Source organism: Pectinophora gossypiella, chromosome 3 (assembly GCF_024362695.1).
Source record: "Pectinophora gossypiella chromosome 3, ilPecGoss1.1, whole genome shotgun sequence".
Taxonomy (NCBI): domain Eukaryota; kingdom Metazoa; phylum Arthropoda; class Insecta; order Lepidoptera; family Gelechiidae; genus Pectinophora; species Pectinophora gossypiella.
Window position 1 is genome coordinate 9,414,957 of NC_065406.1, and position 27,920 is coordinate 9,442,876.

The following is a 27,920-nucleotide window of genomic DNA, read 5'->3' on the forward strand; positions in this document are numbered from 1 at the left end:
GAAATCTGATCTGATTTAAAGCCGATAAGGAGCCTTCAGGCGAATAAAACTTTAAATTTCAAGTAAGTTACTCGGAGCACTTGGAATAGAATTGTTCGATATCTAATTAACCAGAAATCAAAGTTAGCATACTGCGTCATCGTTAATCCAGTTAAATCCGGTTTAGTTTTCAAAATAAAGATGCTAAGCATATTGTACAGCGAGGCACCTGCGCGCGCCTGGGAACGCTCGAGACGACGCGAGAACGTCAATCCGACGTCAAGCATTTTGACAGCACCGACTTCACCGTCCAAGAAAAAACCTCCACCCAGACATTTTCCAAATAGGTATTCAAAAAATATATTCAAAAAACTCTGTCATAGCATTTTAAACAAAATATAAAAGGGTTTCTTTGTTGTTCAACTGTTTTTGGATTAGTCAATAACTTTACTACCGTAAACGCCGTAATTGAAACGTCATTTTTAAAAATAAAAAACGGTAAAAACAAAAAGCTAATAAACATTATCATCCATTACATTTCATAACTAAATCATTTTCATTTCATCTATTTTTTAATATTACTTACGCATCAATTTGTGATTAACTACACCTGATTAGTTTTTGCGTATTTAATCTGCCTGTAGGCGATTGCCTATTGATAAATTAACTTGAAATTACTTATTTACAAAACAAAAAAGCATTACTAAGCACTGAGAGTTGATCTTTAGTAATTATTCGAATAATTTGCATGTTAAAATGTCATCTTAAATTCATGCCTGTATGTACTTCGACCGAGAGGAGGTGACGGGAGTTTCATAAAAATGAAAACGAGTAGGTATAAAGAAAGAAAAAAATAATTTATCCCTATAGAAATACGTACATATAAAGTCGTGGTCGTGCCATAAGTTGTGGGGGTCAGGCAGGCGCCGTCAGCGCAGCCGTGTCGCGATGCCAGATACGTTATCACACCATCATATCTCCGAGATGGACCACGCTCCTACTCGACACGATGAAGTTGTAAGTCCATTCTAGACCGGATTTCAATACATGATTGAATTTAATCATGTTTTTATTTTTTAATCTATTTTGAAATAGGTAAGTAATTTGTTTCCTTTAAAGATAGGATTTAAGTATAAAGTCTTTTTACATTAAATTTGTTTTAGTGAGTAACTTATTGGCATGCGGGAAATTAAAATACACCTACTTAAATCGATAAAAAAATCGGATAGGTTTTGCAAATAAATTAAACTTCAAAAATTACCAGCATTTCCTAACCCAAGTCGAAATAGGTCGAACTCTACAACGTAGGTGACCATAAAGTCGGTTACCAGAAATGTTTTATTAATTGTCCATTTGGTATCACATTTCCCGGTATTAAGGCTCAACCTCCAGAGACGACAGACTGAACGATAGACAGACTTAACGCTATCATTAGTATGGATACGACTTCATTTACAAACCTCCTACTGAAAATATTGTGGACAAATCAGAAATCACTTTGTAATTTAAATACTTAAGACACATTTAGCTTGTTACGCACATAAATGCTTTAAAATTATAATACATATTTCAACAAAATGATCATCGTCCACTTTAAATGAAAGATAAGTTTGAAAATCAATGACACGAATAAATCATAAGTTGTAATTTTGCGTGACATAGTCGCTCGATAAATTGTGTGCATAATAAATTAGGATGGGTTGGGTAGACATGTCCACTTTACGCCTACGCGCTCCGGTTTCAGCCCCCGGGCGCATATTTGGGACAAACCAATATTTCTAACGAATATTAATAGCCGTTTTTGTTTTTATTTTGCTGCGTTTAATTTTTGTTCTTTTCCTTGTGGGTCGCGCCCACATTCTTCGCGGGCCTCGCATTCTTTCTGGACTGTATTGTACCTTGGCGTCGTAGGTACTTTGTCAACTTTGAAATTACAAAACTTTATTACAATTTTACAATTGCAATTTAATTTTATTCCAAATGTATCAGAAGATAGCCCATCTCAATTGATGAAAAGTGACGAAAGTTGCGACACCCTTTTCTTAGAATTTGCTTATTCACTAGAATGAAATATACATGATCATTCATTGAACTGAATAGGCATTCTAGGAAATGTCAATACTGAAGATCTCTATAAGTAACTAGAAATCCTTTCTTCTGTACTTTATTCATGACATGAAGTTATAGCAAGTGATGATTCGTATGTATTTCAATATACGAACAACCATAGGAATTTAAGAGTTCAATTTCTTCTGGGTCCATGTTAACACTCGAGAAATGTTTACAATTTTCTTACGAGAAGATATTTTGGTCGAAGAAGTGTTGCCATTTCGGTAAATAGTTTTGTTCTTATTGTATTTCGATTGTTATCCGTCGTTGTATTGCTTTTTATTTGGTGTAAACGTGAGGAATTCTCATTCTTTTGACACAATGGTCGGGAAACAGGTGGCTTGCATTCTAATCACGATCTTCAAGATCCCCGTGATTATACTTATTTGAAATCGATCTTTTTCTTTGGCACCTTCAAATATGCCTTTACAACATTGGTTGAATTGTAAGATGTAGTTAGTGAGACTTTTCCTATATCTATAGTCTTTTGTAAGTCTTATCTTTTGCAAAACCAATAAAATTTGATAAGTAAATATTTTTACTGATGAATAATATGCCTGAAATAAGGATATCCTAACAAGAATATATAAGGTGTTTATATTTTTTTAAGGTTGAGCCTCAGTTCGCTGGCTAGGATGAAAATCTTGCTAAAATACTAAACATAAGAACTGATTGAAAAAAATAACGATATATGTATAGAAGACATTACAATTTCATGACACGAACACATAGGCATTAAGAAGCAGCCCTACTGCTAAAGTAGTAATTTCTGTCAGGTAACCTATGGTTTCTAGTATTTTCCAATTAACCTTTTCCGACTCATAGAACACAAATTACCTATCCGAAAGGCGTTCATAACTTTTATGAGGTGTGAAGGTAATGTATATGTAGGTATGTAGAACTCCGTAGTTGCGGCGCAAATCGCAATAGGCAGGCGGCGAGTTCAAACACAAGCATACATATTGATAGCGACAAGGTGTCAGCGAAAAAACGCATGAATGATGCAGTGCGACCACCGTCGCCCTACAAGCCGATGGAATTTCGCGCTGTTAACCAACTCAAAGAGAACAACGTTTTTCTCGCGCATTGAAAACGACTGATAGCTCATTTAATTTAATGAGGAAACTGAAACTCTACCGTCTATAAAAAATAGAGGAAAAGATTTGAAATAATATTGATGTGTATAATACAAATTATATAGGTACCAGCTGGTAGCTATCTATAGGCAATGCCAAAGTCGGTACAGGTACAGTCATAAGCAATATAATGTACCCACTTTAGGACTCTGTCGCACTAACATATTTGTCATTTAGTGAGACTTACAGTTCAATTTGTCAAAAAAGTTAATGTGACATGGTACCAAAGTGTATACATATTAATGCTCGTGACCGTACACAATTATCCGAGTTCATAATGCTGTAAGTACTTAGATAATATTTCTAACCCACAGCTTCAACTCCAATAATTTCCCCGATAAACATCCAAAGCTAAATTTCATATTTTACGATTAGTATTGTCATACATGTTGTAGACAAAACCAGTATTATAAACTAGAGGCACGGATAGTAAGTGTCAGTGGACATGATGGCAGTAAGATACGAGGGGCGGGCGCGTGGGATGCGTATGCGCATGGTACGGGCTCGCCCATTGTTCGTTAGCCACCGCGCAATTTATGCTTCAGACACATGCTTGCATGTGCTTTAGAAACGAAATATTTAACATTAGAACTTAGGAGTGCAAAGAAGTCTTTGGAAACCCAGTAGCCTGAGAGGCGAGGGTTGTGGACTGGGGAGCGAGAGTTTGTATGAAACTGCACGGGTGTCTGCTGAAGTCGTCATACATAGACATACACAAAAAGCACATGTACCTACCGGGGTAATCGGGGGACATTGGCGGCTCAATAATAACCCTGACACGCGATAGAAGAAGACCGGGGTAAGCAGAAGCTATGGTACTCCATTTGTTTCAATATGCACAGATCATCACAAAAATCCGGCTTCAGTATTTAGGTACCTATCGTCCTATACTGAGTTCTATCTACTCCTCTCTATTATTTCTTTTGCTTAGCACGCTGCTAAAATCATCTGTCACAGACGTAAAAGCATTCTATAAAATATTGAATGAAATGTTAAAACGTACCCCACAATAAGCGATCAAAGTAAGAATTGAATAATGTTACTTAAAACTGGAGCAACCTTTTTATATAACATCCTTCTTTTTTGAAATCGAAGAAAACGATCACTGCATAGACAAAATGAAACAAGCGTGGCAAAACTAGTGTTAACCAAAAAAGGGCATTATGAAACTTAATTTTCATTGCAACTTCCTCAAGCACTGTCATAATAAACACCCAAGTATGGCTCGGTATTTAGTATGTACCAACTGTTCAATATGGTTGGTCTATTAGTATTTATATCAGCGAGGAATTTATTTAATTAATATTTATTAATCAAGGTAACGACGCGGGTGGTACAGCTACCTTTTAGCAAAAACATGAACTGAAAGTCACCGTAGTTTGCAGTACATGACATAAATAGAATTACTTTAATCTATGGATGTGCTTACGCAATTTATTATAGTGTACCCCGTCAGTTGGATCTATCATAAATCATTCCAATGTTTTTATTGAGTACGAATACGTAATCAACTAATTGAATGTAATAATTATGCGAGATTACAGCCTGGGGGCGTTTATTAAGTCATAACAAAATAATATATAACACGGTGTTTATAAATTAAAAAATACCTAAATAAACTGTGAGCTAACTGGTAACCTAGTCTTAGCATACATGTATACGAATTAGTACATTATATTCAATATTTTATTAATATTCGGTCAAATTGTTTATTTTGTTACTTAGCATGCACACTCCACTGATATCAAATGCTCGAATCATAGAATTCAAGTCACGTTATAAGTTAAATGACACACGTTATAGAGCCAAACAAGAGGTTAAAATCCAAAGAGGAAGGTGCGAATTCACCTATAAGTACATACATCGTTTCTTAGTAGACAAGTACTTAGATGTTTCACGGAATAGCAGATCGATACTAGCATCCACCCCGTCGCGCCTTCTTCAAGGTTTACTTTTTGTACGCGTTTTCTGGTCCTGTTTATATAGCTTCACACTGTGTGACGTCTAGCTAAATTCTTCGACAGCTAAAGACTATTTGCTTAATTGGGATTCTTTATTAGTGTCCATATGAAAGACATGTGTAGATAAACCTTTAATGAATTCTCAGATACTTAGCTTTTTTACTGCCTAAGATTTTTTTGTCGATTAGTGGTGGTTGGCTTACAACCAGAAGATTACAAAAGATTACTATAAGTAATCGAATGATTCCAATCCCTATTTAGGTATTCCGAAACTAAATTGCCAACTGACTCAATGTATTTTTTCCCTCTTGCTTAGGCCTCCCGGGAACGTGTTTCCGACTCCTCGAAGCACGAATTTTTTACAGTTATACCATGAATGGAGGCTAATATATTCCTCGCTTTGTTATTTAAATAGCTATCAAACAATCCGTACGGTTTCAACATATGTGCAGTGTGCACAGGGTGTCATCACTTTCACGGACATACAGGGGGATGAACAAAGAAGATAAAAAAATAAAGCGCTTAGATTATTGTTCATGTTGGCGACATGCGTGTGGGGTATCAAGTGATTGCGTGCGTGTGCGAATGCGTGAGTATGCGTATGCATGCGTGTGTGAATGCGTGTGTGCGAGGGTTGTAATGTTGCTACCGACGGGTGACGGCCAGCCACGCCCATGAGATAATCGTTTGTTTTTACACGGTGCCCCGGGTGAAATACTGCACGAATAAAACTGAGAAATTGAATAAGCACAGGTACATTTTTCGAAGCTTTACCAAATTCATTTGTAATTAAAACACATAATACCAGGTTCGTACCGCGTTATTATCAGGGATATGAGACAATGACCATGATAAAACAATGTGACGGTGACAATGTATAAATTCATTTATTATAATATAATTATAAGGCAGCATTATTTTATACGTACATGCTGAGGCTACAGACACACAAGTGATTCTTTTCATTTTGAATAAGTTCTCATTTTATTTAAGTAAGTAAGTATATGAAAATATGCGTCCGTAATAAATTTTCTTTAATAGAGTGCCATTGGCTATGTAAATTAATGGCTTACCTAACACATTTCAATAATAATCGATTACAGAATTTAATTTTCGAAAACTTTTAGTGATACCTCGATCGATGTTGTGACGCACACTACCATATTTTATTGTGTTTGTCAAACTTTTTATAAAGTTTTTATACAATTTATCAACCCGGGCAGATGGTCCCATAGCACATAAACACCTTTCAAAATGCACCCGACTATTGTAAGGGTTACAACATTATCATATGGAAGAGAAAATGGCCGAACATTAAACTCCAAAAATTTTTGAAAATAAAAATAATTAATTTAAACTTAGGCATATCTCCTTCCATTTTACGTTAATAATGTTGATTAATTTTAGAAAATTTTAGAGAATTTTAGAAGATGTTTAGAAAAATCTTCTTGAAATTGATGTTTATGGGACCTTTCTAATAAGTTCCATTTTTATCCAAAGCTCTATAGATGTCCTTAGGCTATAGGTGTATCGGGCTGGTAACGTAATAATTATCGTATCAATTTTAAGACGCAACTGTATAAAATTACTTCCCAGTTGAAAATGAAGTTGCAATCAATAAATATAATAATAAGTACGCTCCGCTTGTTGGGTCAACAACAGACATATAGGGACGTATCCAGAATGTCTTCTAGGGAATATTGAACCTGTCTTACTATATTCATAAATTGCTTATTTATTTAAATAGGTAATTCTTTGCTTTACTTTTTTACTTAAAGAGTCACGCTCTTGTGGGTGCAGAATTATCCATGTTCATTATTTGTTTGTCGAGAGTTTATTGCAGTTACCAGCCCAAATCTCAACTCGTTCATCCTTAAATGTTAATCTTAATCCTATTTTAATTATTTAATAAAATGTTTATTAAACGCTTCAGTTTTTTCCCGGAAATTCTCTTAAAGTTCCCTCAGGGATCTGAATCGCTTGCACCCCGAACTTTATCCTAAATTCGTCCCTGGCCAGGGCTGCGCTCGACACAGCGAATAATACGCAACCGCGGCTGGTTCCGTATTGTTTGCCAAATATTTTGAAAGCCCGTTTCATACGCCGTATTAGCCCTGCGTTTGATATCAGAGGGGTCTTCCAAATCATATCATCATTACTGCTTTGTGATCAACCCTCTTCTTGCGTTGAAGTGCTCATAAACGGCTAGTGGTTTTTAAAGTTTGGTGTCAGTTTTCATAACGTGCGTGCAGTTTTTATAACAGAAGCAATAGTGATAGATTTAATGTGGAAGTTGTAATGTGCCACTGGTGCAAGTAAAGTAGGTACTTACTCGTACTCTAAACAGTAGTCCAGTAAAAATGAAGATCAAAATTATAATTACTTACGTATCTATTAATAAGGTTAGAATTTGAATTGGATTATGACGAATTGAATTGAATGATTTAGCTACATATCAAAAAATATTGTGTTGAGTGTATATTACAATTTAAAAGTGAATAAAGCGATCGTTTGGTCGGTGGGCGGATCGCCGGCGGCGCGCGGTGGGTTGACGCGGGCGGCGCACGCGCTGCCTAGGGCCAACTCTCACCTCATTACAGTCATCTTCAATGTTGTTTGCACGTTTATGACCTATATTTTATATTGTTGTTATATTTATTTAAAGCACAATTAGTGGCTGCAGGTTGCCTACTATTTATCTATCTGTGGCCCTGCCTACCCTATTAAGGACTATAGGGTGGTGAGTTCATGTATGCGCTAAGTATAAATTATAAATGAAATCGTGTTTTAAAGGTAAATAGATATTTAATAAAAAGTATTTTTCAAGACGGATGCTGTTTGTGTTATCCAATTAATTATTTACTTTTAAGATGACTTATTGAAAATGATTCCGCTACTGATCTTTACAGAAAGTATCACTTTACCCGCGAGATGGGTTTGAATAAAAATATCATCTTTCGGGCGCGCGCGCCACTGCGCGATACCATCGGCTCACACACATTGTCAACTCAATGGTGATGCTTTTCCACTTCTTATCGCATAGTAATGCTTTTCTAAAAGATCAAAATTGTTTTTTTTTTTTAATATGACTATATGAAATACCTACTTAATATATTATAAGATAAAGGATCAGTTAAAGAGCCCCAATATACTCTCAACTAATTAAAGCTATAATGACAAGACTCCCAGTTAATATTATTATCTTCGCACAGCTTTCGAAGCAAATTTATAGCCAACCATAAAACAATTCTTCAAACTTGCCACAAAAAGGTCTGCTCTATTCAAAAGCCCGTATGAGATAATAGAGGACGGGGGCACAGGACTAAAGTCCCAACGCAACACTAAACAGTGACGAAGAAAAAAATAATAAAACCATCTGGCCACAGCGGACGACGCCAGCCACACCAATCCGGGACTATTCCTATTTCCTTTAAAATCGATATTTAAAGTTAAGTACCAATACTTTACCCGTGACAATGCTCCTAGCGAGCGACGGAGACGGCATAAGGAACGCTCACGGAACTCGGACATTTTAATTTATGACAGATTTTTTTTATCCACCATTACACAGTTCAGATGAATCTTTGGACTTTTGTAATGAATTGAAAAATGGAGCTCTGACTGGAACCGTTTTTGTCCTTACCGAGAAACGGACTTCACAAGTCGACTGTGAACGTTTATAGGACACCCGTTAGTTGCATTATTTCTGTTGGGATCGCATTACAAGGATGCTCCTCGACAGAGTGTTGTGATATGATTGTGTGTGAGGCTATTGTCGGGGCGTGCTCACGCGCAGCCGCGCACCACCACCGGCGTGCGGCAACGGCAGTGCGCAGCCGCGGGGGGCGGTTCATTATGAATTAATGAGAATCGAAATGTTTCGCCAGATCAACACTCGTCCGCTTCAATGAATTCGACATCTTACTACAACTGCCGGATGTGGAGCGTTTATCCTTGACTTGGAATCGTGACGAATTAATCTGACCGAAATTGTTTCTAGTTCAAATGCGTACACGGTATTTTTTTGTGGTTTGAGCAGTAGGTAAATTCAGAGAAGAAATGCTAAAAATATAAATAATACTACAATAACTAGTTACACGTTTGAAACACTCACCAGTATGCGTCCTCTTGTGAATCTTGAGGTTCTCGGAGCGGGCAAACACTTTCCCGCAGCCGGGGAAGGGGCAGGGGAAGGGTTTCTCTCCTGTGTGCACTCGGATATGGTTGACCAGCTTGTACTTGGCTTTGAACGGGCGGCCGTTCCGCGAGCAGCCCTGCCAGAAGCAGGCGTGTGTGGTGCACTCGGGGCCGCCCACGTGCTCCACCGTGAGGTGCGTCACGATCTCGTGCATGCTGGAGAACAGTTTGTTGCAGAGCTTCCTGGGCGGCGGCTGGTCGGGGTCGAGCCACTGGCAGCGCATGTCGCGGCGCGGCGGCGCGCGCACGTAGCGCAGGAAGGCGTGCGGCGCGTGCGGGTGCGAGTGCGGCACGAGCGGGGGCGCGCCGCCCTGGTAGTGCACGTCGCCGCGCCACTCCCAGCTCTGCTCGAGCGGTTGCTGCGGGAAAAGCTCGCCGCAGGCGCCATACTCGCGGAGGTAGCCCGGCTGGTATGAGTGCAGCGGGTACGGCTGGTAGTGGTGCGGGTGGTGCGGCGCGTGCGGCGCGGCGGCGCGCGGCTGGCCGCCCGGGCCGCACCCCGGCTGCGGCGACATCTTGAGCCCGTACGACGCGAGGTGCGCGTGGTTGGTCTCGAGGAAAGCGTTCATGGCGGGGGTGGCCGGCGCCGGCGCATAGCCCCATTCGCCCGCCACCATCCACGCGGCGGGAGCGCCCCGCTGCTCACCGCGTCTTCACACACTCTACCCTCTGCCCTCAATCTCAGACCAAACTCTTCGAAAGCTTCTTTCTGCTAACATTACCTGTAGAAGATACAGTTTTTAATTAAACACTTGTTAGACACGAGCAAAGAATAAAGGTCGTTGTCGATGCTGCTGCTACCCGAAGGTGATCGTAACCTTCCGAGACAAATTCAAAATCATTTCTCAAAATAATAACGCACGATCGTGCACCCATAACCGGCGCGACGAACATTTATTTATAGTGAAAAAAAAGTGAGGCAGGTACTTTTGGACATTAAATTAAACTGTGGGTAAATTTATAGGACACTTTTATAAGTCTGAGACAAAAATTTCGATTGTGCCCGTGTATATTTAATTTTAGTTTATTTGTTAGGCTGGCTCCAATCTCTTTTATGGCTGAAGTTTAGCATCGATAGTTTATTAAAATAGATTTTATGAATGACAAAACCAGTTTCAAGGCATAACATGCAACCGGGACCACTTTATGACTATTCGAGCTCCTTTTATAATTACGTACTAGAAAAACAAGAAATAAATATGGCATCACGTACCTATTTAAAGTTCAAATAAACGTATGTTTATTTCAAGTAAAACTCAAATATAAAAATATATCTTAATAGAGTAATGAAATAAGTACATAGTAGGCCCACATCGCACCCGGAGCTTAATCCGATATCTGTCAGTCAAAGCAACTAGGTAACTATATTTTTTGCATGTTTCTATAATCACATTATTTGGCAATAATCCTGTTTGCGCATTGTTTAGATCTCCCAAGTGTTGTACATGGAACAAGAGGCCTCTACCTGCGAGTTTGTTAAACAATGTCCCTCTTTTAGATTTCCATCTAATCGGTACATTATCTGTGGACGCCCCGCCGAGTGGCCGCTTCATCACAAAGCAACGGGTTGACAGATCTCTACAGACAGACACACCAATAGGATTAATAAAATTCCGACATTTTCTGACATTTAAATCAATTTCACATACAATCTCTACTTTAAATCTTTGCTACGCCTATTTTCGTAACTGTAAACGTAACTTGGTCAACTTTAGCAGCTGTCATGTTTTCAATTTTCACTGTTTTTTAGGTATTAAATAGATGTAAGGAATTGCAAAAGCTTTGTGCATGCATACCTATAATATACTTACAATAAAAATAATAATCTTATTATACCATTAATAAAGTTGCTTCCTAGACATTTTCTCATGTCTTATTGTATCGATAGATTTTTCTGTAAGTACTTAGTAGGTATTTATTTATAATCGTTTGCTTATTGAGTAGTTTTTTGTCGACATATTTTTTAATCCACCGGCAATTTGCAAGCCTAGACCTTTTGTTTGTAATGCTCATTTATTGACCTTTCAACTTCTTTGTCGTTTTTATTTATTTATTTATTTATCAATGTTCTAGAACTTTCTTTACAAGACTATCCCAATACAATAGCTCACTAGAAATATACATAATGATACAAATCTTAAAGTAGGAGCAATTAATTTTATAGTACATTTACAAGACTATCCCAATACAATAGCTCACTAGAAATATACATAATGATACAAATCTTAAAGTAGGAGCAATTAATTTTATAGTACATAGCATGTAACATATAAGGTGACCTTTCGGAATTCGGCCAGGCTACATATAAATACATCAGCTTATAAATTAATTTTAGCTTATTACATTAATTCCTGGAACTTGTAATTGGTTCTAATCAACTACATATTCCTTATAGGTGGGAATATAAGTTTGTGTTACACTTTTTATCCTTAACTGAAGAGTACAGAGTCCAGGGTACAAAGAAGGACACAGGGTACATTCCAGGAACGCATAGTCTAGGTACTTGCCGCAATTATTGAATTCTACCCAGACGAAACAGCGAGAAGCATCTAGTTTTAAAATTCTATCTTGAAAGAGATTTTTTTTTCAATCGTATTTTGCCTTTGTGATATTATCTAAGCACGGCTATATACTAAACTTAACAAAAAATATTCAAGTAAGTACTTTTCATTTGTGCTTTCATAAATCAGTAATTACTTCATATTATAAATGCGAAATAGCTCTAGTTATTACCTTTTCCCGCCTAAATCTCAACCGACAGAACAAAACCGAGGTACGGATAGGATACCTATTTTCCGAGGACGACCTAGAATGCTCAGCATACTCATAAATTACACGGACAAAGCCACAGGCAGAAGTATTTCATAATCAATAAGGTAGTATCCAACTATTCAAATCAGTTACTTTTTACCAAAACGTCAAAACACGAAATTACTACCTATCGAATTTGTATGAAAAAGCAATCTATGACGTCATAGAAAAACGTGACAAAATGTCGCATTTAAATTATTATTAAATTTTTCTTTATTAAAATTCATAAATAAGTTAAATAGAAAAAATTAACACGTTTTTTGTCACCTTTACATTCTGTCTATATTTGGTAATCAGAATTTCATAACTTAAATAATATTATTTTAATAGGGTATTTGACTGGGTCACAGCTAAATTATAAAATGTTAATCTAGAAATAGAAGGCCGTCTAAGATGACCAAAGATCAATCTCATTATACTTTTCGACTTATTTTCGAATTTTATTTATCATTTAATTAACAATACTCATAGTTACTCAGCTACGATGTTTGGCCGCTTTTATTGATGACGTCAGGGGACAGTATTTCCATACGAACTCCAAGGAAACCTTTTGTTTTGACGTTTCGTAATAAGTATCTTATTTGACCCGAGTCAAACTAATTGTCAAGTCATTTGTGGGTTTTATAAAAATATACACTTCTCATCAAAAAAATCGAAACACCTTGCAAGTTTACGTTTTGTCAGGATTATCAGAAAAATGTGTACATTTAGGAATAAATGTTAAATGTCGTTTAATAGTGAGTAATATGAGCTTATCAAATCTTAATGTTAATGTTCTAAATTTAAATGATTTTTTCATAGGTTTCGTATTTTGTTAAATGAGTCATTTTTATTCCATATGGAGTATCAAGGAAATGGATAAAACAACACACGTAAATGAAAAAAAAAGCTAAAAAACGTTTATTTAATAACTTGTATTCCCTCCCCGAGCTCTAATTACTGCTTCCATACGGTTCTTCATCGATCGGATGAGAGTCACGATCACATGCTGTGGTATATTGTCCCATTCCTCTTGGATTGCATCTTGCAGCTGGCTAAGTGTTTCTGGGGCAGGATCTCTTGCTCGAATTCGTCTCTTTAATTCATCCCACAGATGTTCAATGGGATTCATGTCCGGGCTTCTTGCTGGCCATTCCATAATAGAGATATCGACTTCGTTAAGATAATCTCGTACGACGCCCGCGGTGTGAGCCCTAGCATTGTCGTGCATGAATATGAAGCCGTTGCCAATAAAATGTGCATAGGGCATCACATGAGGCTCGAGACACTCTTCGACGTACCGATGACAGTTTAGTGCAGGCAGACGTGGCCCAGACACGAAAGCAAGCTCTGTCTTACCGTCGGCGCTGATTCCTCCCCAAACCGTCCACCAACCGCCACCATAGCTGACCTTTTCTTCAATGCAGCATTGTGCATAGCGTTCTCCGTCTCTTCTGTAGACCTTGTTCCTTCCGTCGTTACCATACAGCATAATTTTACACTCATCAGAAAAGAGAACTTTGCTCCACTGTAGGTATGACCAATTTAGGTGCTCACGTGCAAAGTTAAGGCGCGCTCTTCGATGGTCTGCAGTTAATTTCGGCCCATTTGCTGGCTTATGCGGTACCAGTCCACGATCCTTCAACCTTCTTCTAATTGTAGAGTCACTTACAGCCACCCTTCGTACAACACGAAGCCGCTGCTGCAGTTGAAAAGCGTTAAGGCGTCGATTTCTTAAAGAAGTTGTTACAATAAATCGATCATCTCGCTCAGAAGTGACCCGATTCCTGCCAGATCCTGAACGGCGCGTGAACAAACCAGTCTCCCGATAACGTTTATAGACTCTATGAACAGATGACAGGCTTAGATGCAGTCTTGCAGCCACAACACGCTGACTAAGGCCAGAATCCAGCAATGCCACAACTTGGGCGGCTTCTGTGGGCGAAGTATCCATACGTTTTAGAAAAAAAACCTTTTTTCAGACGTCCCAAAGTCACAGTATTGAAATAAAAAACAAAAAGTTTAAGGATAGGCGCCAATTTTTAGTTTTTAAACGCTAAATGTACTCCAACCTTAAACACACATTTGTCTCAAAACAGTGATTCATTTCGTTTATAAGATAAACAAATGAAATTCTAATTTTGAATTTAGAATTTTCGCTTATTACTGTAATGGCCAAACTGCCAGCTATACATTTATGTATTTTTTTTCATCGTATGAATTCTTTTTTGTGTTAAATTCGGACAGAAACAATGAAAACGGAAGTGTTTCGATTTTTTTGATGAGAAGTGTATTTACAAAATTTATGCAAAGTATACTGTATACCTTTCAAATGTGTCCCTATTAATTTCCAACTACAGGCTCTTGTTTGTAACAGATAAACAATATTTGATTGTCAATAGGCAGTAGGTACCGAATAGAAACTTAAATAGATATAGGAATTAAGATTTAGTTAAGTATCACCACAGGCTGGTAGACATAATTATGTCATTTGAAATTAATGATCTCATTTCTATTAGCCTACATTTAAGTTTTATTAAATTTTGACTTTTATCTTTGATTTTGGGTATAAATGATGACCCTTTTTATTATACCCAAGCACAAATACGTCTTGCACCCATTATTATTCTGATCAAAATAAAGAGAAACAATATAAGTAGCAACATAATTCTATACATATATAAAGTAGCCTGGAAAGTCTCTCATTCTTGTGGATAAAGGTAATGTGCATTGCATTCAACAAGGGCATTCTATGTTTGCTTTTAATTAGACTTTTACGTAAAAACATTACAAATTTTAGTAGGTTTAAGCCATGTCATTCTGTTTTTTTTTTCAATATTTTTCAAATTCAATAAATGTTTATGTTTGTAAGTAGAAATCTTTTCCCGGGCTTAATAATACAAATTGCTGTAGGTAACGGGTTTGAATCCCAGCTTAGGCTCTAATTCACTGAATTCGACTTTATGAGTGCCAATTCGTGTTGTGTGTATGTGTGTGCTATGTGTTGTTATTCATGTTGTGTTGTGTGTGTGTTTGTGTGGTCGTTACATGAGTCACGTCAGGGGCCTTTTGCGACTCAATAATAACCCTGACACCAGGGTTGGTCATCCACCTCACAACCCACACGATGGAAAAATAATTCATGTTTGGATCACAGATAACTGATATCACGTGGTTTCCAGGATCCGAGTCCAGTTAATGGCAATAGTATATATAATACACACTGTATAAATGTATATATAATACATCTCAGCCTACCCCTTCGGGATATAGATTAGGCTGTAGATATATATGTTTAAGATGAAATAAGTAAACGTTTCTAGAATTTCATAAGCTCACGACTATATCCCAATGGGGTAGTCGGAGGTACATCCATCGTAAGTTGAACTAAGTACCCACACCTCATCGAGCTTTCTGTTAGACCAACGTGATAGGCGGTGATGGCAGTTTTTAACATACATACTTATTTCATAATAACTGTTAATTAGCGAACGGCTTTATACCTATAAAATGTAATGCGTACCTAAGTAACTACCTATTTCTAAGTTTTATTTTGCAATTCTTTTTATACAATTTAAATATTATTCAAAGAAAGTTTACATGATTTATGTTTTTAAATTTATTTGCAATTATTCTTCTTTTTAATTTGTTAACCTTAGTTATTATTATTATTTTAGTCAGTATTGTGTGCGTCTATAATTGGCAGGTAACCGGAACTTTTCCTATGTGCATTTTATTTTGTGTGTTTGTGTATGTACTGCTGTCGATGCACCATAATAAATAAATAAAATATAATAATCTGAAATACAAACTCAAATCATAGTCCAGCATCAGTCTCCCAAATTCATAGAGCCACGCGGGCCATATTACGTTACGTAAAATATAAGCTTGCTTTAATTAATAGATAGGTACTTATTAGAGAGGTACCTACCGTTTTTATTCATTTATTTTATATATTTATCACCTAAACATTTTATTGCATATATATAATTGAGTACTTTCCTAGGTCAAAGATAAATTATGAAATTCTGTTTACTAAATAAATACAGGTTTTAAAGGTGTCAAAAACGTTTTCTTTTTTCTATTTAAGTTATTTATGAATTTTAATCAAGAAAACTGTAGTAATAATAAGTTTTCTATGAAGTCACAGGTTGCTTTTTCATACAAATTCCGTAGTAATTTCGTGTTTAAACGTTTAGTAAAAAGTAACTGATTTGACTAGTTGGAAACTACCCTATTACAGGGTCTTGATTGATTGAGGGATGGCCTGAGCCCAGCAGTGCATTTTATGTGATATTTTGCTATTAAAATAATCCTTCTGGGCAACTTTTTTAGCTCTATGAAGTGCCTTTTTAAACAGATATTGGCCCCGATTCCTGGAGACACCGTCTAATTTTATTTTAAGTTATATCTGTCATTTTCATATCCGTCGAAAAGGAAAGGGACGGATGATTCACAGCTCTTAATTTTAGGAAGAATGATTAAATGAACGTGTCGGGTTATTGACTGATGTAAAATTTTTAGACGGTTGGTTTAAATTTGTGCTTAAAATTGACGTGTGTTCCATAAATTTTATGCTTGTCGATTACCCGTCCCTTTCCTTTTCGGCGGATAAGAAAATGACAGATATAACTTAAAATAAAATTAGATGGTATTTACAAGAATTAGCACCATTGTAATTACTTACATATGGTTTCATGATTCCTATATGTTAGTTTATAAAAGTATATACTTACTTAAAATATATTTTTAAATATAATAATTTGTGTTTACGCAAAATTTTACCGTCGCTAATATGGTAGAGGCCAGTTAGTTTCAGACGGATGAGACGTTGGATTCAAAGTGTGACTGAACGTGTTGCCAAATACTTTATAATTTAAACGTTTTTTATTTTGGTTGGCTTTTTTAATTGTTTTTTTTAGTCCTTTTTTAGTTTAAACTTCAGTAGATTTTTTTCAGTATTATGTCGACTGTAATTTTTAAAGTAAGAACTTGTGATTTGGGACGAAGGAAAATTAAGACGATATGGTACAAAGTTTTTTTTTGGGAATGTGGAGCAATACTTTAGGACAAACGCAGAAAAAAATGGCAAATCGTAGTGAAAAGGGATCAGTCTTTTGCTCAAAAACTATCCGCCTTATTCGAAAGAATACAACCTCTCTGTCGAATTTTACCAAATGTCCGAAGAGACAAGCAACTGAACGAATTCAATTATTTTTAATTCGCTTTGTCCAGCATAAAAGTAGCTTAGAGTAAAAGATGTAGTAAGTACCAACTTTTACTGTGTGGGTTTTACATACATACATAAACTCACGCCTATTTTCCACCGGGGTAAGCAGACACTATAGAATTCCATTTGCTTCAATCCTGACACACTTCTCTTGCTTCCTCCACATTCATCAATCGCTTCATACACGCACGCCGGTTCAGAGTAGATCGTACTAAACCTCTTCTAAGGACATCTCCAATGGGTGGGTTTTAATGGGTGGCCAACTTGATTAGACCCAAGATCTCTTGTTTACTAATGAAAATTTGTGTAATCTACCAATTACATACTTCTTGAAACTTTAAAACCGTGACGGAACAGCGATTGAAAAAATTATAGGCACAAGATGATGGTGAACGCAGCAGTTGGAGATTACGTTGCTCAGTCTGGTCTACGTAAGGAATTATATTGCCTTGCCACGATGGACCGGACAAACAGTCGCGATCGACCAGTTGACCACCCCTGTCTACACTAATATTGATATGACAATGTAATACGTAGACAATAATAGCCTAGTGTCCATCTAGTCAAATCAGTCACTTTTTATTAAACGTCAAAACACAAAAATTACTATGGAATTTGTATGAAAAAGCACACTGTGACGTCATAGAAAAACATGGTAAAATGTCAGACTTATTATTACGTTTTTGTTGATTAAAATTATAAATAAGTTAATAAATAGAAAAAAGAAAATGTTTTTCGTTAGTCTTTATTTAGTAACCAGAATATCATAATTTTATCTTGAACTTAGGACACGACCCAATTATGGATATGTATAAGATAATATCACCGGTATTAATCATTTCAATCAAGAACATCAGATATTGTATTTTGCTTTGTGACAACATCAGAAAGGCAAAGAAGCAGAGTCACAGAAAGCTCTGTGAAACATGGTAAGCTGACTAGTCCAATTGGGAAAATAGCCGTGAGCTTGTAACTGTAACTCAATCAGAAATAATAAATAATGTTATTTGCTTTATGATTTGTGTATACTTTATTTATTGTAGTGTCAACTGAACTTTAGTCCTACTCCTACTTCAGAGCAAGGAAGCTCTGTCTACCCTCAGCGGAAATAGCCGTGAGTTTATGTTCTATATAGTACTCTTTAATTCATGATGTTGGATACCTATTAGCATATTGATGTAGGTAGGTATATGTCTAACATAATATGCACTAAATGAGATTTGATTAGTATTTTTTTATAAAAGCATTTAAAATCAGCGCTTACTTGTAGTATAATGAAAATCCAGCCTTCAGTTCGTAGAACAGCCGCAAAATCACAATAGTTTACCAATTACACAAAATAAAATTTTCACTTCACTCAATGTGTATACCTAAATAATATTTCAGTATCCTCATGTAACTAGAGTAACTATTATCACAGGGGTTGGCGCGTCGTTATAAAGATATCGAGTGGTCACAGTGTGAGGTGAGCGGTCGCGTGGTAGGCCTCATCAGTTTGGACAAATCGCGCGATTTTTTCTGGCACCGATGAAAGGTATCGCGACGTGAGTCCACCGGCTCGGCTGAGGCTCTCAGCATGACTGCGAGCTCCCGCGACGCCGCCCCTCGACACTCCGACATACTGCTTCTCAGAAAATATTACAAACGAGACGACCGCGAGCTGAGGCGCGAACGCAGCCCTACGCGACACCGAGGGCGGGATCACACTACTTTTTCACCCAATGATACCCAACTTGAGACGCAACATGCTCGGTGCATTCGTCTCTTTCTAACTTATTTAAACAACTGTTACTAGAAAGAAAGAAAAGATAAAGTACGTGACGATGGCATAAAGAAGAAAATTTCTTTGTGTTGGTGTTGTAATGCGTTCGTTTATCAGATTTACGTTGAAAGCTCTCAGTTAGCTTCGAGGGCGCCATGTCGGGTTTCTCTTTCATACTTAGCGGGTGAAGTGTGGGTGTGAGCAGGACGGGATAACTCGAGAAATGTCCGGGCTAATGTATTTTCCTATGGGAAGAAAAACACATGTTGTCGCTTTTAATTTAATACGCTTCACGCTGCGCCCTCGTGCGTCGCGTCGAGATATATCCCGAACGGTTCTTTGTAATATTAGATAAGAAATTGGTATTGGGTGCTATAAATAATGTCTTCTAATCTACTTTAACCAAGTACCTACATTCGAAGTTTGTAAAATGAATATCAGGAATTACGAGTATGCTACTTTTCTTGATAAATGCAACTAAATTGAAAAGAAATAAAAGCCTCAACGAAGCACCTGATGAAATAATATTGCGTTATAAACAATGTAAGTAAGTAAGATTAACATTACAAGACCGGAGATGTAAATTTTGTTAAAAACGCTTGCTGCCTTCTCATTTGCGAATTCGTAATTCAAGGGAATAAATACTGTTTTACGACAATTATATTTTTATGTCTTTTATACTACTGTTTCTTGTTGTTAATAAAAGACATCAACGCAAGCGTATGCAAATATAAGTAAGTATATTAATTAAGACGTTTGTGGAACTATTTTTTCAGTTTTATTTTTTAATTTGCCTTTTGCATTAAGTACCTGTGTTGTGAGATCTGGAATTCGAATAAAATTAGTCCTTATACCCATTTAGCAGGTACCTTTATTAGTTGCATATTTTTATGATTATTTTTTTTAAATCCCTGGTATGTACGTACCTATTTTTTAATTTACTTTATTATACTATACCCTTTGTTTAGTATACTTAGGTACATTAGATTGGTGTTAAAAAGGAAAATGACGAATATACAATTACCTTAAGTAGACATCACGTCAAACGGATTGCATACCAGCGACATGACTTTTTGATTCGCCCGGGTTATTCATTCATTTACTCATTCTTCCTAAAATTAAGAGCTGATAATCATCCGTCCCTTTCCTTTTCGACGGATATGAAAATGACGAATATAACTTAAAATAAAATTAGGCGGTGTCTGCTGGAATCGGGGCCATTATGTATCCAAGTATATTAATGGTGTACTAAGTAACCTAAGATTGTAAAACTAAGATACTTACACCCTGAATGAAAGTACCCATACAGGGTGTTAGTGACATCATAACAAATACTGAGAGAATGATTCAGCTCGATATTCTTAGTATCAATGGAATTTTCCGACGCAAATTAATGTTTTTTTAAATTATTTTCAATACTTTTGCGACAGAAAATCCACTTGATATTAAATCAGAAACATGAGCTGAATCGTCCCCCTTAGTATTCGTTACAGCGTCGCTTACACCTCGTGCAAGTACGGCCACGAGTACTAATATGTGTACACTTTGAAACCATGTCACATTAACTTTTTTGACAGATTCAACCGTAAGTCTCATTAAATGTCAAATATGATAGTGCGACAGGGTTCTAAGGCGGGTAAATGATATTGCTCATGACTGTACGCACAGTTAGCTGTACTAGTACGTATGGGCATTTTTTGTGAATATTTAAAAAAGTCATTAGTCTATTCCTCGTCCATTAATATTTAATTCAGACTCTAAAAAAGTTGTAAAACACTAAAACGAAAATGTAATCAAACCATGCGCATTTTATATCTCATAATAATTTTAGTGCTGTACTATTCATAATTTGATATTGTCATAAATATTATAACATTTGCCAATAAAAGGTAAGGTAGCGACTACCTAAGTATCAAATAAAAGCTGCACTAGTATAAAAAGTTCATAAGCAGTATATTTTTTTCTTTACGACTTTCTAGTTACAATTACGTCTAAATGTGAAGTTTACATACGACTAATTAAGTTCCGCCTTGATTAGATGGTTAAATGTCTCATTAATTCCAATTTCATGGCCACATTAAGCTTTTATGACTTCTCCCACTGCGGTATACATTGCAATCGTGGCGTGGAGTGGAACACTAGTCATTGTCATAATGTATTCCACATTCCGATCTTAGATTGAAGGTAAATAAGATAGAGCGTGGTTCTCATTCATAAAACCGCACTTTTTATTTACCTACTACGGGTCATTTTACTCTTTAAGGAAGCCCGTGTTGTTTTACTCAAATTAATTCAAAACGATGACAATTACTTTTTATCCAGCATTATTTACTTTTGAAATAAAATATTTAAAATATTTTAACTCATTACTTATAAATTTTAATAGAGAATATTCAAAAATATTTCTCTAGCGACATTTTAGGTATTTAAATAATTATTTTATATAACAAATATAACATTTGTATTTACATAGTTCGATTAGAAGAACTGAGACTGGGATTGAAACAAACCCAGGTCAATTACTCTAATAGTAAATAGCTATCCAATTATCTTTACAAGAATTATCTAATTAGTCTAAAGACAGAAGGTAAAGGACCCTAGGTTTATAATTATAACAACAAAAAGAAAAACCTCAGTTTGCTCTGCTCTGAGTAGTTTCTTGCTGCAATAAGTCGCGGTGCGTGCACGCAGGCACGCGGGGCGGTGGTCGGCGGTGGGCGGGGCCTCGCAGGGCGGCGGCTTCTACAGTGACAACTCGCCGAACTGCGCACGCGGCGGTACACGAGCTGCGCGTACATTGCTGCGCGGATTCGAGAAAAGATATTAAATAAATAAGTTTGTTTGTAATAGGCCAGAGGGGTGAAAGGCATGTTACGAGAAAAATGTTGAGTATGAATGTGGATGGATGTAGGGGCAATGTGTAAAAGTTGTGAGCACTGTGATGACGACTAACAGAGATGAACGGAAGAAGAATACAATACATGTTGTTCCGACTCCACTTAGAGTGGCAGAGTGTCTGAGAAGATAAAACAAAAAGACGTAAAGAAGGAAATACGTTATCAAATAAAATGTTTGGACTAGAAGAAAATAGATTAGAGGCTAGGTTTACTATCGTTTCAAAAGTTTTAATAAAGTAACACGCACTCGGGAAATTCTCACTTGGTACCTCAATGGGAACGCACACCTGCCTATCCCCATTCACGGAGGTTTTGTGGAAACAATTAGAAAGAAATGAGCTATTACTCGCTGTTACTTCTAATACACAACACTATCTTCTGAAACGCAGCAATGTATGTCCTCCATAATCATAACTTTTAAACATCGTAAACGATTATAAGAATTGTCCATATTCCAGTCGAGTCGTGGTCAACTTGTGATTAATTAAATAAAATGTTATCGACGTACTCCACTCACGCAATCAGTTTTTGCGATCTTACCTCGCGGTGAGTTCAGGTTACTAGTGTTTCTGTGTTTTGTTTAGCTATAAAATAGATGTAACCTGTTTCTCAAAATAGTTACTTACATAGGTACCTATAATGGCACTGACCTTTATTGAAGTGATTGCTATTACTTAAAGAATCATCAAACTCACGGCTATATCCCATTTCGGGTAGTCTTCTTCTTCTATCGTGTGGATTGTGAGGTGAATTACCAACCCCATCAACACTGGTGTCAGGATTATTACTGAGCTATAGAGTTATAGGCCTCCGACATGACTCATGTAACGACTACGTGCACAGATAAGATCGGGTAGTCAGAGTAACATTAAGGTGCAAAAGTCCAATCAATTTCTTGCAAAGTAATAAATTAACTGGTTGCACTTAAGACCTCTTGGTTACATGTCTCTGTAATAGACTAAAAACACGTACAAAAACATACATTTTATAATTATGACAACTAATGGTCCATAATTTCACCACTGTTTACAAATAATTCACTGGGCTTAGTGACTGCACTTTTGCTCCTTGGTTGTACATCCATCGCAAGATGTACTGAGAACTCACACCTCACCGAGCTTTCTGTTAGACCAACTTGTTAGTGGTGACCCGTATCATCTATAATCATCTAGCTAACTGTGTTAGTGAAAACTGCACTTAAGATAAATTAACCCATTGTTGCAAGCCCGGTACGGTCACGAGCATTAATATGTATGTATACACTTTGGTACCATGTCACATTAACTTTTTTGACAAATTGAACTGTAAGTCTCACTAAATGTCAAAAATGTTAGTGCGACAGAGTCCTAAAGTGGGTACATTATATTGCTCATGACTGTACACTACAGGGGTTCGAACCGACGTTTCCTGTTTGAGAAACAAGCCGGTGAACCACAGGACCACAGAGACTTATTAATCGATTGTCTAAATTCCAAATACTTATGCAATTTTTTTAATTTCTTTTTACACTACCTCTTACCTCCTTCTCTACTATCTGTTAGATCCTCTAGTACTTACTCTCTTTTCTTTACCTCTCGTATATAGTGAACTTGTTGACGACTGAATGGTATCATACATAAAACAAAGTCGCTTTTTCTGTCCCTATATCCCTATGTACGCTTAAATCTTTAAATCTACGCAACGGATTTTGATGCGGTTTTTTTAATAGATAAAGCGATTCATGAGGAAGGTTTATTATGTATAATAACATCCATTAAGTAGTGGAGAAATACTGTTATTTTTGAGGTTTTTAATATAATTTTTTTCGACTGTGAAGCAAGGAAGAGCATTGATCTACTTTGACTTGAGATGTAAAGAACGACCAGCACAATTAAGCAACTAAACATAGACTATAGTTATGCTTTGGAAGAATTGATGCTTTGGATTATCCTTTGATGAAGGGTACTTACGCGCTACATAGAAACTATACTTGGGTTCCGGTTCCAAATCTCGTATTTACTTCCATTAAGTACTTGGACTTCTATCGCACTGATTTCGTCGGGACCGTTGTTTTAGATACTTCGTTGGATATTTCCTACCTAGTAAGTACCTAAATACTACATAAGAAGCTTAAGTATGTAGATTCTGCAGCGTCATTGACAACAACAAACCCTACTTTACGTTACGTCAGTCAAACGCTTCTAATATTGCTTCTAGTGTACCTATAGTTAGTCAGCGGAAGATCTTAAACCACAGATCATTATCCTAACATGATATAGCATCACGTCTATATCCCCTTAGGGGTAGGCTGAGGTGTATGGTACATCCACTCCTAAGCTATGCAATAGGGGGCGAGAAAATCCAATATGCCACGTGATATCAATATGTATGTTCCAAACATGAATTCAAGCCATCAACCTAATATTAACCTCGCGAAGTAAATAACGTTCTTTCAAACACGTGGTAAATACGTTGCCTAGCAACCACCCCCTAGTCGCTCGACGGGGAGGGCTAGGTATTTCATTAAAATAAATAAGGTTATTATTTGTCTCTGTTCGGGGTGATGCCAGCTACAAATTACGTGGACAATGCCTCCGCGGGGCTCCGCTGCATGCGACCAGATGGCGTGAAGCCCCACAAACAATATTAAATTAAAAAAATGATTGTAATTTGCCCCAAATAACAGCTAGTTGAGATCGAGATTATCGCTGTTGCTGCTTTAAGTCGGCTTCTGTTTGGCATCGTGGATTTGCATATTAAGATTAAATCGATATTCTGCATTTATAAGAATATTTCTGGAAAAATCCGGACCTGCCAAATATTTAGGTTTGGTAAGCAGAAAAAAGTAAAAACGGGACAGGTTGGTTTATAGCACACACAAACACACGCACACACACACACTCATTGTTTATATAAATATAACCTTGACTTTTGATTTTTAATGCTCATTATTATAATATTACTGTTTCCACGTGTATGTGCGACGGAACCCTGGCTTCCAAGTCACAAGTTTTCCACTTAGTTTGCAAGTCAGTGGACCATGCTTTGTTCCATGTTCCAGTTAAAAATAAGCTCTATGTACCAAACACTGTTACTGTAACTGTTGTAATAAACTATTTTTATATTATTATTTTTGTATGTCGGTTCCATATCTCAGGCGTATGGAGTCCCGGACTTTTGGAAAGCGTGCATGGGGCGGAAGCTAATACGCAGAGGCCCCTTAAGACAATTTAATCTAAATGTTGTGTGACACCAACCGATTATTATTATGTATATTGTATAGGTATATAGCACTTAATGCAACAATATTGTCTGTCCAGTATATTACCTATTTAACTGTAGGTACTTAATCATAAGTTGCATTTGCAACAATGTTTATAGGATAGAGAATTTACAACAAGCTAAGTACGATGGTTTAGTTGAGAAACTATTTTTTTAAATAGTCTTTTGAAATTTATTCTATTTTAATTTTCGCAATAAGAAACATTAAGAACAAGTTTGTGTTGTGCAATTAGGAAAACTTATCCAAGAACCCGACAAGGTGTCAGGGGTAAAGCACGCGCACGAATAGTTACAACATGAAAATTATATAATTATTATAAGCAATATAATTGCAAAGAGCACGGTCGATGTTTTTTTTTTATCAAATAAGTAATTGTTTTTAGATGCGAACAACTAATCCAGCAATAACCGGAAAATTGTGTTCAACGGACCAAGGAACTAACACGCTCTAATTGTAAGAAATTATCAAATTTATTTCTAAATCAATGCATGAAAAATAGAGATAAAAAGTGATTTTCGAGATTTCATTTCTCTTAAAACTTACCTACACAATTGTGAAATTTTCGATAGCATACCTCACTGTTGCACTTCCAATGATGTCCTTGGGGATACACGAGTAGTACTGCTACTATCTGAAGGAAAATGTTTTTCTTCTTGGAGTCTTACATGCATAGCTAGCCGTGCTCAACCTTGATTTACCTGATGACAGTATAAAGTGAGGAAGAATATTTTGCTCAATCAGTCAGACCTACCTTTACTTATCCACTCCCTGCCCTACTTCCCACTAATACTTATAATCGGTACCTATTACCTAGTACACATAGTAACAGTTTATGTGGACATACTTATATACCTAGGTAAAATAATAAAAGAGAAAAACCTTCAAGTAACGGTTGCAGTAAATATCAATAAACACCGTTTAAAATTAATTTAGAGCAATTTTAATTCAGTGTCAATTCACTCGCGTGTCGAATTGAAGCCTTTAGTTACTTGCCGCATCATCTAGCCGCTATATGAACACTTGCTCACCTTTCGCCCTTTTCTGTAACTGTATTTGTAATTAATTCGACCCTGGAAGAAAGCAAGTCAATCGACTCGGTCCCATGACTATTGATATTGGTGCTATGAGCTCGCCGCCACAATGAATCGATCGACTTTTTGCCGCATCGATTCAATCGAAATTAGATTCGGATTCGTAATGTTTTCGATTCGACTGTATACCTACCTGTTGCGTGAGACATCTGCATAAAAAATGACAATCGAAGGGATGAATCTTATTTCTTCGTTTAGTTGTTTTTATCATGTTTATGGGATATCGTGAGCGGTTCAATTTATTAGTTGTACCTAAGTTTATTTTATTATCAATATTTAAGTATCACTAATGTAACAGAACACGAGTGTAGAGTAGAGTAGAGACTGATTTGTCCATCGAAAGGAGGCAATGCTTTGTAGTTGCTCAGAAATTTCCGCAAAGACATTACCTATAAAGCAACGTAATTTAGTATGCTCTGTATTTGTTTCGGTTACCAACCTCGTGCCTTAGTATACTGTTTATAACTACTTACCTATTACACTGTAAATGCTTACTCATAACCCTAACAAACCCATACAAAACAACGTTTTGAATAAAATTTTTGAACGAATAGCCCGGGCGAATTAAATAGGTATCTCGCTGATATGTAAACCGCTTGACGTGTGCTGTCAACTTAATTGTGTAGGGTTATTAGCCGATGTAAAATTTTTAGAGGGTTTAGATTTGTGCTTAAAATTGACGTATGTTCCATAAATTTTATGCCTGTCGAATACCCGTCCCTTTCCTTTTCGGTGGATAAGAAAATGACAGATATAACTTAAAATAAAATTAGATGCTGTGTACTGGAACTCAGCACTATTGTCTCAAAATAACCCAACACATTTTCCCGTCATTTACAACTTGAATAAATTAGCCATGTTTTTCTGTATATAATTTAATTGGCTGCACCTCTCAGCAAGATACATTGAAGCGTACTGAAGAAGCCGCGAGCTACGGGCAATAATTTAAGATCCTATAGAACTACACTACACAAAAATATGAAGGTCCGTCTGTAAAAAAGTCTGCTTCACCGGTACCTACTTTATATCAACATAGTTTATCAACCTATTTACCTTTGTATGTACTTACTGTCGGCATGTGATGTTGTGTGTAAGAACTTAGTGGGAGTGTTAGGGCTTCAGAGGATTAAAACATAAGTACAATTCACGTTACATTGACTTTTCAAAGAGGAAAAAGAGATACAAACCCAATGGGACAAATTACTTACTGATTTACCTTACCAAGATATTTTTAGTCGTAGAGACATAAGGAATAGATTTTCGAACATTAATTTCGAATATATCCAATAAACAGTGATTGAGTACCTACATAAAACATAAACAGCCCATATACGTCCCACAGCTGGGCACAGGGCTCCCCTCAATCAACCGGAGGGGGTATGGAGAATATTCCACGACGCGACGCTGCTCCACTGCGGGTTGGTGGAGGTGTTTTTTCGGCTAATAGCCGGGATCAACGGCTTAACGTGCCCTTTGAAGCACCCACCTAGTGGTTGAGTATCTACT

The 27,920-nt window shown here is 36.7% G+C and overlaps 1 protein-coding gene across 3 annotated transcripts in view; it reads right to left on the minus strand.

The window, feature by feature from the left end:
* The window catches only part of LOC126381799 (zinc finger protein ZIC 4), a 59,935-nt gene that overhangs the window by 9,608 nt on the left and 22,407 nt on the right, over positions 1–27,920 (minus strand). Inside the window, exons 2-3 of one of the 3 annotated variants that reach the window (XM_050031290.1) lie at positions 21,796–21,964; positions 9,300–10,104 (exon numbers count right to left, since the gene is read on the minus strand). In XM_050031290.1, the coding sequence (XP_049887247.1) occupies positions 9,300–9,999 (700 nt within the window). In that variant the 5' untranslated portion in view covers positions 10,000–10,104; positions 21,796–21,964. Of the gene's footprint in view, positions 1–9,299; positions 10,105–18,666; positions 18,964–21,795; positions 21,965–27,920 lie in introns of those variants that run through there. The other 2 variants (XM_050031291.1, XM_050031292.1) reach the window with 2 other exon arrangements.